The 14539-nt window shown below is 59.5% G+C and overlaps 1 protein-coding gene across 3 annotated transcripts in view; it reads left to right on the top strand.

The window, feature by feature from the left end:
- The first annotated feature begins 6006 nt into the window (after nucleotides 1-6006).
- Nucleotides 6007-14539, top strand: part of LMBR1 (limb development membrane protein 1) — an 81147-nt gene continuing 72614 nt past the window's right edge. For 2 of the 3 annotated variants that reach the window (XM_037516454.2, XM_037516450.2), the window contains exon 1: nucleotides 6007-6105. In XM_037516454.2, the coding sequence (XP_037372351.1) occupies nucleotides 6040-6105 (66 nt within the window). In that variant the 5' untranslated portion in view covers nucleotides 6007-6039. Of the gene's footprint in view, nucleotides 6106-14270; nucleotides 14365-14539 lie in introns of those variants that run through there. The other variant, XM_037516463.2, reaches the window with a different exon arrangement.

The following is a 14539-nucleotide window of genomic DNA, read 5'->3' as shown; positions in this document are numbered from 1 at the left end:
AACGAGTCGGGGTGGGGGCGAGGGGGGTCTACAGTGCAGGACCTTGTGCTTTACCAGCGAGCAGGCTGGTCACTCACAGGGCCAGGGAGCTGCCCCCTCCCGTCCACTGTTCATCATCCTCCCGTGCCTGGGAGGAAGTCCCTGCGTTTGAGTTTAACTAAGAGAACAATCATGATTTTGAATAAAACATATCTCTGCTGATTTTGAGATTAACCTCCGTTGTCCCCGACACTGAGGTGCTCCCGGGCTAGTCCTCCGGGAGGAGCGGTGTCCTGGCTGCCCGGCGGCGCTGCCCGGCCCCCCGAGACGAGCCAACGGAACTCCACGCCATGCCGCGCTTTTATTCACATGCTTTGTCTTATAGTCGTTGTTCAAACGGCAGGTTACTCCCCCCGACGCAGCGGCCGTGCACGAAGGGCTGAGTCTCGGTGGAGGAAGGCGTCTGGCGTCCAGTCCCTGGCGTGGGGCTGTGGCCCTGGCGGGCGGCTCCCTGAGGGATTCACGAAGTCTCCCCCTTGGAGGGCACTGGGTGGGCAGCAAGGCCTCAGCCTCTGGCTTTTAAAGCAAACGAGTGAGGGGCTGCGATGCGACCCTGTGGAAGTCCGGGGCAGGACCGGCTTCCTGTGGGCGCCAAAGCCGAGGAGCCCCTGAGGTGCGGCTGCTCGGCGCCTCCTGCGGGGAGTGGGAGCAAACCGGGCTCCCCAAACCCGCAGAGCACACCCTCCCTTCTGCGGCAAGACCGGGAGGAAGAGGCGAGCCGTGGGCACCGGCCGAGGGCCTGGCCTGCAGGAAAGCGCAGCGGCGGGGGCTGGGCCTGCAGGGCCTGAAGGGCCTGCCCGGACGCCTGGACCGAGAGGCGGCGTGGGCCCCAGGAGGGGGACGGTGCCCGCTTGTGGCACCCAGTGGTGGGTTGTGGAGCGGAAACGGCGACTCTCGGGCGAGTAGATGGCGCAGACACGGCCCTGTTCAGCGTGCCCACGTCGGGCAGTTGCTGGCCGCATGGCTGACCGCGGGCCCTGGCAGGGGCGCAGCAGGAGGGGCGCCGGCCAGCGCAAGGCCTTCTCTCGAAGGGCTGCCGCTGCCTCTGCCGGACGCCCCGGCCCCCATCCTTGGCCCCCCACATCCCTGGGCCCCCACACCCCTGGACAGACAGGCCGGGGAGCCCCTGACCCGCGGGCCCCGCACGTCCAGGCCCAGTGCCCAGGGCTCGGCAGTGCCGCCAGCCGCGTGTCCCTGCAGAAAGCAAATGGCGACTAAGCCAGCGGAGACGGCGCGGTTTCCATAATGCGAGGAATTAGCGCTTGGAGAGGCCAAAAACAGGGCTGCGACAATATTTTCACAAATCAGCAGTTTTCGCAGCACCCACAATAAGCATTTATCAAGACGGCGGCGGCTGTGGAAACACCTCCACGGCTCGAGGAGCGGCGCCCGCGTCCGTCACGCAGGCCGTGCCCCCGCCCGCAGGCTCCTGCCAGCATCGCCGCCCGGCTGGATTGATGGGGCACAGGGCGGGGCGGGGGGCGGCGGGAGGCATCCCTGATGGCAAATGGAAGATTCACCAGACACTGGAAATCGGAAGTACTTCTGAAAACCCCGCTTTCACTTGAAAGGGCTATAAATCTAAAAATAATCTTGAATTCACAAGCAATCCTTTTATGCAATAAGTTGATAGCAAATATATTACCGAAGAGACACATAATTACCTTAAAATCTTCCACGGTTTGAAATGTATTGGAGCCCTTAAATTATAATTTATTTTTAAAATAGTGAAACCTGTAACAAATATTTTTACTATTAACTTTTTTCTTCGAGTTTCATCTTTGATCCTTAAAAATGTGAAAACAACGTAGAGCCATTTATAAATGAATAGCCCACAAAGCTCCAGCACTTTCTAAAGACATAAAAAGCTGATTCTGATGTACAGAGGAAGGGAAATTTTATCATCCCTTTCGGGAAGTGGACCCAGCAACCTCGAATGTTCCAACCGGGCAGAGATCATTTCTACACCACCGATTCCCTTCAACCACACCTTCTATGCGCCCAAAGGCGCAGCCAGGCGCTGAGACCCTGCACCCGGGCTCTCTAGCCACATTTTGGAGTTTTAATTGGGCAGCTCGAAGGGCCCCCTCCAATTCACCCCCGCATCAGCAAACGTCACCCAATCTATGTCCATAGTCATGTCCCCGCCTCACACCCGGATGAGGCCGCGGAGGCCCGGGCTGGCCCTGCTCCGATGGGGCTGAGTTCGCTGGTGTGCGCGGGGCTGGCTGCCCGGGTTCCTGGCCACGTAGGGGCTCCTGGCTGCTGACCCACCTAGTGGGTTGTCGTGGGTTCTGGTCATGCTCACAGAGCTCAAAGGCTACTGTGGGCCACAAAGAAGCAACACCTCACTCCAGATAAACGTTTTGCTTGCGTGGGAATCTGTGGGGAGTCCAGTCTCAGCCTCAGTTTCCTTTTCAGTAGCTTAGTTGGTTGAGTCCCTGAAGACTTGCCCTGAAACTGTTCTCAGTCTAAGTAAGTGCACGATTCAGGAAAAGGTGAGTGTAAAGGAAGTAGGAGAAAGAGCCTCACCTTTGGCCCCACGTATGCTGGTTCTTGCATTCCTGACAGCCTCCCAGCTCAGGCTCCAGCCTGGGAGCAGCTGGGCTGGGCCAGCGGCCACTGCAGCAGGCTGCCTGCTGGGTACGGCTCCCGGGCCGCTGCTGCCCTCTAGCGCTGGCCACGGGGAGTGTGGGTGGCGGTAGGGACCCTCCTCCCAGTGCCATCACTGGTAAGGACAGGGGACCCCTAGAATTGGGTGGGGGGCTGGCTGAGGCCTCAGGGCCCAGAGAGTCTCTGGGCTCCGCAGGCCAGGCCCAGGCGCCCCCAGCAGACCAGTTCGGTCTTTCAACTTGAGGGGACACTCTACCGGACAGTGCTGCGGAGCTGGGGCTTCATCTGCCGCAGGAAGAGCCTTGAGGATCTGCTCACCAGCCGCAGAGCTGGCGCCTGCTCCTGGAGCGCATGGCTGGAAGCGGAGGCCGGGCATGCCTTCCTCTCGCGGAGGTGAGTGGCAAATCCACACAGCAGCTGGCGCACTTTAGGATCTATCGAGCTGGCTGACTTCTTCCATCACTTACTGGTCTTCTCTATGTCCCTTGGGTCTCATTTAAAAAATACACACTCAGTACTCTGCACATGCGTGAGAACACACACACTCACACACATCCTAGTCTCCTGTCAGCTGCTTCTCTACAGAGCCCCTGGCCCACGGCTCCTGGCTCGGGCGGGGCTTCCCTTGGCGGGCAGGCCTGAGTGCACTGCAGGCCCGAGTGCACCCAGCTCCGAGCCTCACGAGTGCTGGGGGCGGGGGGTTAGGGCAGAACCTCTCTCTTAGCACCTGGGACTTGTGCCAAGTGTCCTGCGCAGTGATGCAGGGCCTGGGGTGCCTTCAGGGCCCCCATGGGGTGACTCACTGGGGTGATAGCCCAGTGGCACTGAGCAAGGGACAGGTGTCACCGGGCTAGGAGGTGCTAGGCTGGGATGTGGGTGTAGAAACTAGGGCAGGCCACTGCCTCCTGCACCTCCATGGCTTGGGGTGAAACTGTGGCCACACCTGGTGGCCGGGTTATTGGGCAGGTCGAGTCACAAAAAGACGCGCAGTGCCGACGTCGTGGTTGTTTGGCAGAACCACGTCCCCACTGGCCGTGCAGTTGTTGGTCCAGCAAAGCCCTGGGGGGCTGCTCATGTGGGCGAGAACAGGGCACGGGACATGCTCGGACGGCCACATCCCCAGCTGCTGTGGGCCAAGGAGAGCACTTGCGGAAGCCTGGAGAGCTGGGGGGCGGGTGGTTTCAGGGCAGCCAATACTGACCACTGCCTGTCAGGTCCTGCTTCACTCGGGCCTGCTGGTAGGTGTGCGGGAGCTCACGGCAAAGAAGATGCGGGGAGACACCCTGGGCCATAGGGAGCCTGTCCCAAGAGTGGACAGCCAGCCGGGCACGCGCAGATGCCGGGCACGCGCAGATGCCGGGCACGTGCAGAAACGCGCGCTGCCTCCAAGGCTGAGGACGTGGCTGGAGAGCGGCTGACGGGCGGGGGAGACTGTCACTCCTGTAAGAGTCCTCATGCCTGGCGGCATGCCCCGAGGCCAGAGCAGAAGCAGGTGTCGTCCTGCCATGCCATGTTTTGGGGTGAAGGAGTGAATGGGAGACCAAAACCGCCAGGGAAGGCCACGGGGAAGGCTTGGGAGCAAGCGGCGCTGGAGGGTGAGCCAGAGTGTGAGGCGCAGGGGCGGGGAGAGGCGCAGGGCCTGTCCTCCCGGTTGGGACGGCGGAGGAGGCCAGGTGGTGGGAAGGGGCTCTTTCGGGAGAGAAAGGGGGGCTGGTTGGAAGGGAGGGCGGCTCCAAAGCCAAGGTGTTAAGCGTCCAGGGGAGCTTGACTTTGCCCTACAGCCAGTGAGAATGGCTGCCGGGCAGGGCTGCGCGCTGGGCAGAAAGCCTGTGTTTTGGAAGCTTCATGTTTTGGAGGGACGCAGGAATGGCGGTACTGGCTGGGGTGACGGAGATGACGGGGCCCCCATGTCCAGTGTGGCCGCGTTTTCCTGCAGGTGACCGTCAAGGGCCTGGGGCTATAGGCAGGGTGAGCCCTCGTGTGCGAGCACTTTCCAGCAGCCTCCTGCTTTCTCAGCCCCTTTGGCCACAGCAAGACACCTGCCCAGATTCCACGGGTGGAAAGAGACTCCATGTCTATTTGGAGGGAGGGCACAGCCATGGACAAAGGAGGGGTAAGTCTGTGGCCATGACACGGGTTCCAGTTGGGAACCAGAGTCAGCCAGAGGCGGTCAGTGCAAGGGCAGATGGCCCACTGCATACATCTGCATGAGAGAAGCGAAAAGCTGGTGGCCACCGGTGTCACTTTCTAAATACGGGTCTGAACGCACCCCTCGGATCTGGAGAGATTAGCCCATAGCTGCTGCGGGACAGCTCAGGCAGGAGTTTAGCCCAGCACGAGAACGTGGGTGTCCCCAGCAGCAGGCTCGGGTGCTTCTTGTCCCGGTTCTGTAGGGCTGCAAGACACCCCGCAGCAAAGGTGAGCATGGCCCACTGGGAGTGGGTCCTGGTTTCTTATCAGCTGCTGGCAGCAGGCTCTGGCCCAGAGCCCTCCAGAGCACGCCCAGCGTGTCCTGGTGCATGCATGGGAGGCACCGCACTGGGGGCCAGCAAGTGTTTCACGGGCTATTAAAAAAAGGCAGAGTGGTGGAAAAAAGGCTAACTTAAGCCCACAGATTCTAGATGAACATGTGTCATAAAAATCATTTGAAAGCAATCTGTGGATTTTTCGCCTCTTAAGAATTTTCAGAGATGCCAAAAAATTAGAATCAATAGTAATTCAATGACTTCCTTTTAGCTAAATAAATGCAAATGCCCGTTCACAGTGGACTGTACAGCAAAAGAGAAAAAAGAACGGGGGTGAATTGTTTGCGCATTTGTGGCACCCCATATGGACGAGCGGGGCGGGTCCTCCGAGGGACACGGGGGCGCCCGGCGCGGGCAGCGCAGAGGCCATCTGGGCTCGCCGGCGAGCGCGGGGTGCTGGGCGGGGGCTGCTCACGCAGGAGCCGAAAGTCATGAGTTCCTGGGGCGAGCGCGGGCGGGAGACCGCGGCCAGCGGACGTCGAGGTTATTTCCCTGACCCAGGAGGCAGGACGCCCTCCTGCAGGCCCCGCCCCTACAGGCCCCGCCCCCGCGACGAACCCCTTCTGCAGACCCCGCCCCCACAGGCCCCGCCCACGTCCCCGCCCCCGCGGCCCCGCCCACCGCCCCTCCCTCCCCGTCCCCCAGGCGCCGCGGCGCGCGGCGCGACGCTCGGCGCCTCTGTCTGACGTCACGCCGCCCGCGCCCGGCCCTCCACAGCGCGAGCGGCTGCGCCCCAGGCGGCGGCCGAGCGGCGCGGGGTCTCGGTCGCGGCCTCTGCTGCGCCCGGGCGGCGGGCGGCCGGCGGGCGATGGTGCGGCGGGGCGCGCGGACGCGGGCGGCGCGGCGGCGGGCATGAAGGAGGATGGACGGGCAGGACGAGGTGTCGGCGCGGGAGCAGCACTTCCACAGCCAAGTGCGGGAGACCACGGTGAGGCGGCGGCGGCCCCGTCCGCCCGCGACCCGCCCGCCGACCCCGTCCCGCGCCCGCCCCCCCCCCGCCCCCGTCCGCGGCCCCCCCGGCCCGGGCCCCGGGTCCGCCGCTCCCCGCCGGCCGCGGCCCCTGCGCGCCCCTTTCTCCGCTCCCGCCGCCGGGCCCGGCCCTGTGTCCGCTCCTCTCCGCCCTCTGACCGCTCCCGCGCCCCCCCCTGCGCGGCTCCCCGCGCCCCCCTCCCTGCGCCCCCCCCGCTTCCTTCTGTCCCCCCAGTCCCGCCGCGGCTTCCCCTGTGCCCCGCGGCGTTTCTGCCCCCGCGCGGGTTGCTGCGGTGCCGCCCGCGCCCTCCTTCCCCTGCCCCGCGGCGCCCCCAGGTGCTGGCCGGCCGCCCCTCGAGGGCGCAGGGGCCGCAGCCCCCCGTCTGCACTCCCGAGCGGCCCCGCGCACCTCTCCGGTGCGACCGCAGCGCGCCAGGAGGCAGCCTCCGAGGAAGCCGCCGCGCGGTCGCGCTCGGCCGGCCGCCTCCGGCCACCTGCCCTGGAAAAGCCACCTGGTGCCCTGACCTTGGCGCGCTGGCCGCCGCTTGTGCTTGTGTTCACACCTGTCACGTGCGCCGCTTTCCTGCCGTCCTCGTTGCCCTTTCGCCCGGGCTGCGCGCGGACCAGATGTGTGGACTTCCAGCCCGGAGACGCGAGCCCCGCGCTGCCCTTGCCGGGGAGTCGCCGGCGGAACGCCGCCGGGGCGGCCTCGTGGCGTGTCCACCCTGGCGTCCCCCGCCGGAGCAGCGGTGCTTGGTGGCCAGCCCGGGGCTTTCCGCGGAGGCCCACGCTGCCTGCCCAGTTGCAGGGAACGCAGGACAACCCGCGCCCCCATCCTCCTCTGGGGGAGCTGGGTGGCCTCAGGGGGCTGGGACAAGCCCTGGAGGGCGCCCGCAGCGCTTGGGCGGAGTGAGTCTTCTGCCTGAGCGGCCCCCACCGCGGGGTCGCCCCTCCGCCGCCGCAGCACACCTTTGTTTTACTGTGGATGGCCCAGCCGCGCCGGGTTTGGGCTGACCAGTCCTGTCTCTTGTGGCCGTGTGTGTCCCCCGCCTGTCAGGGGCGGGCCCAGGACGGAGGCCAGGCTACAGGGTGTGGCTTGTGTGCAGCCAGCGGGCCTGCGCTTTTGGGGTGCTGCCCGGCCACTCCCGGCTGTGAGCCCCTGTGCAGCGGGGCCTGGGGTCCCTTCTCCTGTGACGCTTGTCATTGCGGAATCTTGTGAAATGTCTGCAGGCCTTTTCCCACGTAATGCTGACTTACAAGAGTTCTTTATTCCGAGCGGGGTACCCTGGCTGCGGTATGTGTATGCACGTGTGTGCCCCCCCGGGTGCCTTTTTACTCACTTGATATCTTCTCATGAGCAGAAATTCCCAGTATTAAAAAGTAGCCAAGTTTATCAATTCTTTTCGTCATCAGCTGTTCTGGTGACCTATTTTAAGACGCCTTTACTTACTCCGCGGCTGGGGGACGTTCTTTTGCTTTTTCTGAAGCCGAGTGTCTTACTGATTTGCTCTCCCCTTCCCTCGGCGGTCATGTGGCGTTCTGGGCGCCCGGAGGTGGCAGTCATGTTTTCCGGGTGCGTGGCGGCTCCCTTCAGCACCGCCTGCGCCTGAGCCCCTGGCTGAGCTGATTCACGGCCCCCCGTTGCTGGGATTGAGGGGTACCTGCCCCCCGGAAGGAGCGCAGGGTTCCTCTCAGTGTTGCCCGCCCCGCCCCCCCCGTAGCACCCCTGGGGTGCGAGTCCCCAGCCTCTGCCGCAGCAGCCCCGTTCAGGAGCAGATTTCCGGTCCTCCCTCAACACGCGTGTCCGGAGTGGCTAGACGTGCTTGGCTTTCCTCACTGCCCTCCATTCTCCTCTTCCTCCTCCTCCTCCCCGCGGTCTCTGTACCAGGCTGTGGTTTTGTTTCACTTCCTTCACTTGACACGCTGTGCAGGCCGCGCGGTCTCCCCGGCGGCCTCCCCCGGCTCCGATGTGGAAGTCAGGCCTGCGGAGGGGGCCTTCGCGCCTGGGCTTCCCTGGAGACTGTCCCGAGTCTGGTCAGCCTCCCACCTTCTTACTTTCTCGACCGCGGCACAGGTGTCCGTTTGCTGACGTCTCACGGAGAACATGGCGCCGGCTGGTGTGTCTGGCGTTGGAGGGGGCCTGGCCACCTGAGCCCACAGACGCCTGCCCTGTCTCCAGGCCTTTCCTCTGGGCTGTTGGATTTCGTCTGTGGTTCGCGCTGAAGGGCTCTGCGTCTGGTGGCGCGAGGCCCAAGTGCTTCTGTGGCCGTGTCCCCTCCTGGAGAGGCTGCCGCTGCCCCACAGAGCCTCAGTGGTGTGCACACACCGCTTCTCCTCCCGGGCCCTCCCGCCTGGCACCTGTGCCCCTTGCTGCAGCTTTGCAGGGCTGGATGTGGGGAGGCGTGACCTGCAGCTGGCGCTGGCGCCTCGGCCTGCCCCGGGCCCTGGAATTCTCATTCGAGTTGTGGTGGGCCGTGCGGTGTCGGGGGAGGCCCGGGGAATCCTGCGGGTGAGCCAGACCACGCTCGCGCCCGGGCCAGGCCGCGAGCCCATACCACGTCCCAGGCCACCTCTCACCGGGTCCCGGGAGGGAAGGCGCCCCTTAGAGTCTACGTTTTGTCCATTTGTTGACTTTTTAAGTGTTTCATTCCTTGCGGTGCTACCCCAAGTGGAATTGCTTTTTTGGCTTCAGTCTCAGATTGCACTGCTGGCCGCAGGGCGTCGGCAGTGCCCGGGATGCTGGGTGGTGGACTTTCTAAGAGCAGATCAGAGCGAATGATGAATTATTTGGTTTTATTTCCAGTGTGCAGAGGCCTATTGGGAAATCCTATTTTCTTGTAAAACCTTTTTGAGTCATTCATTCACCCACTGTTGACTCTCCCCGCTCAAGGCCTCTGAAAGGCCCGCGTCCTCATGGCACGCCTGCCCGGCGGCCCCGGGTTCTGGGAAGTGGCCGCGGACGTTCCTGCAGGCCTTCGTGTGGACATGGCTTCGTTCTCTTTGGGTAGAGCCAAGCTTGGCTGCCGGGTGGTCTCATGAGATCAGGGTTAGCTTTGGAAGAAGGTGCCAGGCCGCCTTCCAAAGTTTTCTGTGTCACTTTCACCCCCACCAGCCACGAGCTGGGTCCCCCCAGCTCCCCCAGCTCCCCGCGCAGGGCTGTCCAGCTGGGAGAGCAGGTGCCTCAGGAGGCTGGGCCCGGCCCTGACCCGCTGCGTTGTCTTCTCTGTGCTGCCTGGCGCGTCCCTGGGGAGCTGTCCAGACTGCGCCCATTTTTAAGTTGGGTTGTTTTCTTGTTTTTGAGCTTTAAAAGCTTGTCTATTTGGATCAGTCCTACGTTAGATATGTGCTTCGCCATTATTTCCTCCCAGCCTGTGGCTTGTATTTCATTCTCTTGTTAGAGTTTTTGGCAGAATAGACTTTTAAAATCATAGTGAAGTCCAATTTAACATTTTTATCTTTAATGATGTTCGTATTGTACTTGAAAAGTCATTCCCAAACTTACAGTCCCTAGGTTATCGCCCTCTACCCTTTTTAAAAGAAGCTTTATGGTTTTGTGGTTTTTTTTTTTTTTTTTTTTTTTTTTTTAGGTAAATATTTATTTATGTACACAAGCACTGGGTACAGTCAGAAGCGCGGGAGGGTGAGAGAATCCACCAGAGCCAGAGCAGAACAGGCAGACTGACGAAATACACTGTTGAGGGGAGCAGCGGGCGGCAGGAGAGGTCTGCGCGCCAGGTGGGACCCTCTCCCTGTGGCCGGGGATCGAACCGGCGCTGCAGAGGCTGCGGGCAGCTACGCAGCCCAGCACTCAACCGCTGTGCCACCAGGGGAGGCCCTGGTTTTATGTTTACATTTAAGACTTTAAGTCATTTTGTAAAAATAAGGTTTATGTCTCCATTTGTTTTCTTAAGCCAAGGAAAAAAATCAAAAGACGACTCAATTATTTACCATAGAAGAGACTGGAACTATTAAAAATAATCTATCATTTCATAAGATATTAGGACCAGAGGGGTCCAGAGCTGAGTTCTGTCACCTTTAAAAAATAGGATCTCCTAATACTATTTAAGGTAACCCATGCACATGGAGAAAAGCTCCTGATTTCATCTTATGAATAAAATCTGAATAGAAAGGGAAACTTTACAATAATCTCATTTACAGATACCAGTAAAAATGGAAGTCAGCACAGCCCAGTGAGACAGGGCATGGGTTCAGCCACGGTCAGCACGACCCGCCAGGGTCAGCGCGGCCAGGGTGGGTTAGCGCCGAGAAGGGGAACTGGCCTGTCATCTCAGCGACACAGAGGAAAGTTGATGTGCCAGCGGCTGCTGATAGTTACACACTCATTCCTACAGGAATGCTGAGCTAGATGGCAGTGATATTGACTCAAATACTTATTAAAACCAACAGAGAACATTATAATAAATGTGCAACTTAAACCACTTCCATTATTCTGAGGAAAAGGACAGGAATGCCTTGCTCTCGGCACTACCGGGCAGGCTTGTCAAGGTTGAGGGAGTTCAAGAGAATGAGAAAATTAATATTATTCCTGTAAAAGAAGAAAATGATCTCCTAACTAGTGATATGATCATTTAACTAGAAAAAAACATTCTCAGGTCATGAGGAAGTTTAGTGAAATTACTGGAAACCAGGCAGGGGTCCTCAGGTACAGGAAATTGCCTGGGAGCCTCCCCCTGGGAGTGGGGCAGCGGGTTGAGCGCAGGGCAGTGAGCCTGTCCGCAGCCTCTGCAACGTGGGTTTGATTCCTGGCCGGCCAGGGAGCTACCCACATGGCGCGGCAGACCTCTGCTGGCTCTGCTGGCTCCCCGCTCTGTCTCTCACCCTCCTGTGCCTCTGGCCTGCACCCCACTTCTTGTATGAATAAATAAGTCTTTTTTTTTTAAAGATTTATTTTTATTTATTTATACAAGCACGGGGCACAGTCAGAAGCGCGGGAGGGTGAGAGGATTCACCAGAGCCAGAGCGGGGAGCAGAGCAGGCAGAAGGACCGAGGTACACTGCTGAGGGGAGCAGCGGGCGGCAGGAGAGGTCTGCGCGCCATGGGGGACCCTCCTCCGGGGGCCGGGGAGCAGCCGGGGATCGAACCGGCACCACAGAGGCTGCCGGCAGCCTTGCAACCCAGTGCTCAACCGCTGCGCCGCTGGGGAGGCCCTGAATAAATAAATATTAAAAAAAAAAAAAGAAAGCGCCTGGGCCACAAAGTCCCTTCCCATGGGTGAGGCACCCCCTGTTCCTGAGTCACCCCGTGTTCCGGAGGCACTCCACACTCCCAAGTTAACACACACCAGTGCAGCGGCACTTAGAATGCAAGTTCAACTTGGATTCAATGAAAGTGGCCCTAAAATCACATGGAAGAATAAGTGCCTCCATTTGTGCCTTAAAAAGCCTGGGACTGGCCTGGGAAGGTATGAGAGCCGTGCTCCTGGGGGGACGCGCCCTCCCCGAGAGCAAGGGAGCTGGGCAGTCCTAACTGCTAACGTGCGAGCAGCTCCCCCCAAACAGGAACACGGCAGAGAGGAGCCCTGGGCCACAGATAAGAAATAACTTCCAGGGCTTCCCCGGTGGCGCAGTGGTTGAGCGCTGGGTTGCGAAGCTGCCCGCGGCCTCTGCAGTGCCAGTTCGATCCCCAGCCACCGGGTGAGGGTCCCACATGGCTCGCGGACCTCTCCTGCCGCCCGCTGCTCCCCTCAGCAGTGTACTTAGTCAATCTGCCTGGTCTGTTCTCTGCTCTGGCCCTGGTGAATTCTCTCACCCTCCTGCGCTTCTGACTGTACCCAGTGCTTATACAAATATATAAATAAATCTTTAAAAAAAAAAAAGAGCTAAATTAAAAAAAAAAAAATAAAATGACAATATTCTAAAAAAAAAAAAAAAAAAAAAAAAGAAATAACTTCCAGATGGCTAAGACTTACATGTTGAAAAAAAGAATAAAACAATAAAAATGCTGGCGGAGGCCCAGGGCGGGGCTCTGGCCTGCACCGAGCACCTGCCGCCAGCGACGGTGGAGGCGCGCTCAGGCGCTTTTCTTGCTGCTGCCGGGCGTGCGGCGAGCCGGTGTCGGCCAGGAGGCCGCAAGCCAGCATGGTGGGAAGAGAAGAAACAGAAGCTGTGTCTGCTCGGGAGCGGTGGCCACGTGGTCCGGCCGCCGGGGACTGTCCGGGGCAGCGGAGCGTGGGCAGGGCCTGTGCCAGGTGCGGGCTTCCTGACTTCACCCTTTACTCCCTGACGGAATTCCATTTTAGCGGTAGGGTCTTGTTTCCCTTGGACAGATGAGCAGCACTCTTAAATCTCTTAAATGCGAAGTAAGATGTAGGCAGCGTGGTGGCTGCTTGCGCCCCTGCGGCCCTGGTCCCCTCCCTCTGGGGACTCACGTGACACTGGTTTCAAGGAAAAGCAGGCTCCATGTGGGAGCGTCCCTGCAGCGTCCCCTACGCAGCGGAGACGAGCCACCCCTCCGAGGCCAGGGGTTCGGTTATCGTTGCTGCTGTGGCTGCAGAGTGGGGCGCCGCCGCAGCCGCCGGGGGGCTTAGGAACAGGAAGCATCTGCTGGTGACCCCTTTTTGGATCAATTGACAAGAAAGAAAGGCTCAGGTTGTTTGGAGGGGCCCGGAGATGACAGTAAAGAAGAGCAAAGCGACAGCGGGGGAGGCGGGGGAATATGTCCTCCCGTGCAAGCTTGCCGCTCGGGCCGGGCGCTGGGCCCACAGCTCCCACTTTGGGAAGTCAGTGTCCTCGAGGGGCGGTGCCGTGCGCCGGGAAGGTGCTCCTAGTGCCTGGGCGTGACGGGGAGAGCGGGACTCCCCGCGCAGGAGCCGGCTGAGGCTGGCGCCCGCAGAGGCCTTGCCTACATGCACGCATGTCTGTCTGACATGTTCGTTCTCAGCTTGGCCTTCTGAGGGCTGCCTTCCACGCTTTCCTTTGAAAGTGTACGTTGTTGAAAAAAATACACCAACGGATCTTTTGCATGCTTGCCTTCTCCCGTGTCTAGCGTACATTTCTTAGACTTATGGCCCTCAGCTGGGGTGACGGCGTTCCCCTGGGAGACATGTGGCGATGTCATAACTGGGGGCTGCCAGTGGGTGGAGGGCAGAGATGCTGCTAATGCCCCACAGTGCACTGGGCAACCCCGAGCAAGGCAAAGAAACTTCCAGGCTGACTGCCGAAAGAGATAAACACACACAATTTACAGTAATTCTTGTTTCTTTTTGTCAGTCGTAATGGGGAATATTAGTACTAATTTAGCTGGTGTATGGCAATAACCAAATTCCTTTCTCCTTAAAAACTTTGGTGGCATGTTAAGAGATTAAAGGCTGGATCATGTCAAACTACTTGATGTTAAACCCTCTTTCCGTGAGGATCTCACCCTGGTGGGGTTTTTTAAAAAAAGAAATTAAACTAATTTCATGACCATGTCATCCCCAAACTATATTTGATGTGAAAAGTAAAATGGTTACAAAGAAGTCCTGGCGTAATTCCCCTGAATTAAATCTCTGCAGAGATTGGTTATCAGATGGGGATGTCTAAGCAGCTGCCAGATGATGAACTGAAGGGAAGTCCCCACTGAGAATAAAGTATTAAAAAAAATGACATCGGGCCTCCCCTGGTGGCGCAGGTGGTTGAGCACCACGCTGTGAAGCTGTTCCGCAGCCTCTGCAGCGCCAGGTTGATCCCGGCCGGCCAGGGAGATAACCCACATGGCGCGGCAGACCTCTCCTGGCGTGCCTGCTGCTCCCCTCAGCAGTGTGTTTCAGTCATCCGCCTGTTCTGCTCCCCACTCTGTCTCTGGGGAATCCTCTCACCCTCCCGCGCATCTCCCTGTATCCTGGTTCTTGTATGCATGAATAAATAAATCTTTTAAAAAAATGACATCACGTATGCCATCCCCAAAAAGGGATCCCAGGCCGATCTAAGACCTAAGATAAATAAAACCTGAAAAGATGACATAGTGGCTTTTGGTTTCCTTCCCAGCATGGAATGAGCTTGGCAGTCAGCACTCCATCCTCAGGCCAGAAACAGCTGAGCAAACTGGAAACCAGCAGGTCTTAGAGCCATCAGAAGACGGAGGTCACGGGGCCAATCACTGCCCTGAAGCTGGAGCAGAGAGGCAGAGCGCAAGGGCCCACTGCCCCAGACAGGAGCCTCCAGAGCAGCAGTCTGCCCCGGCAGCTGGTGCTGGTGGGGACACCTGGCCTGTCATCAGGTAATATCTGGAGGCTTCACATGGACTAGTGGGAGAGTCAGAAACTCCAGAGGTCCAATTGCAGGGGGTACCCTTCCTCTGTCCCCGCCTTTCATGAGTTTTAGTTTCTGGAACTCAACCAGATTCTTAGGGTAAAAACAAAATTGGGGGGCCTCCCTGGTGGCACAGGGGTTAA

The sequence above is a fragment of the Talpa occidentalis genome, unplaced genomic scaffold (genome assembly GCF_014898055.3).
Source record: "Talpa occidentalis isolate TD23 unplaced genomic scaffold, MPIMG_talOcc4v2.1, whole genome shotgun sequence".
NCBI lineage: Eukaryota > Metazoa > Chordata > Mammalia > Eulipotyphla > Talpidae > Talpa > Talpa occidentalis.
This window is presented reverse-complemented; position numbering and strand designations above follow the sequence as displayed.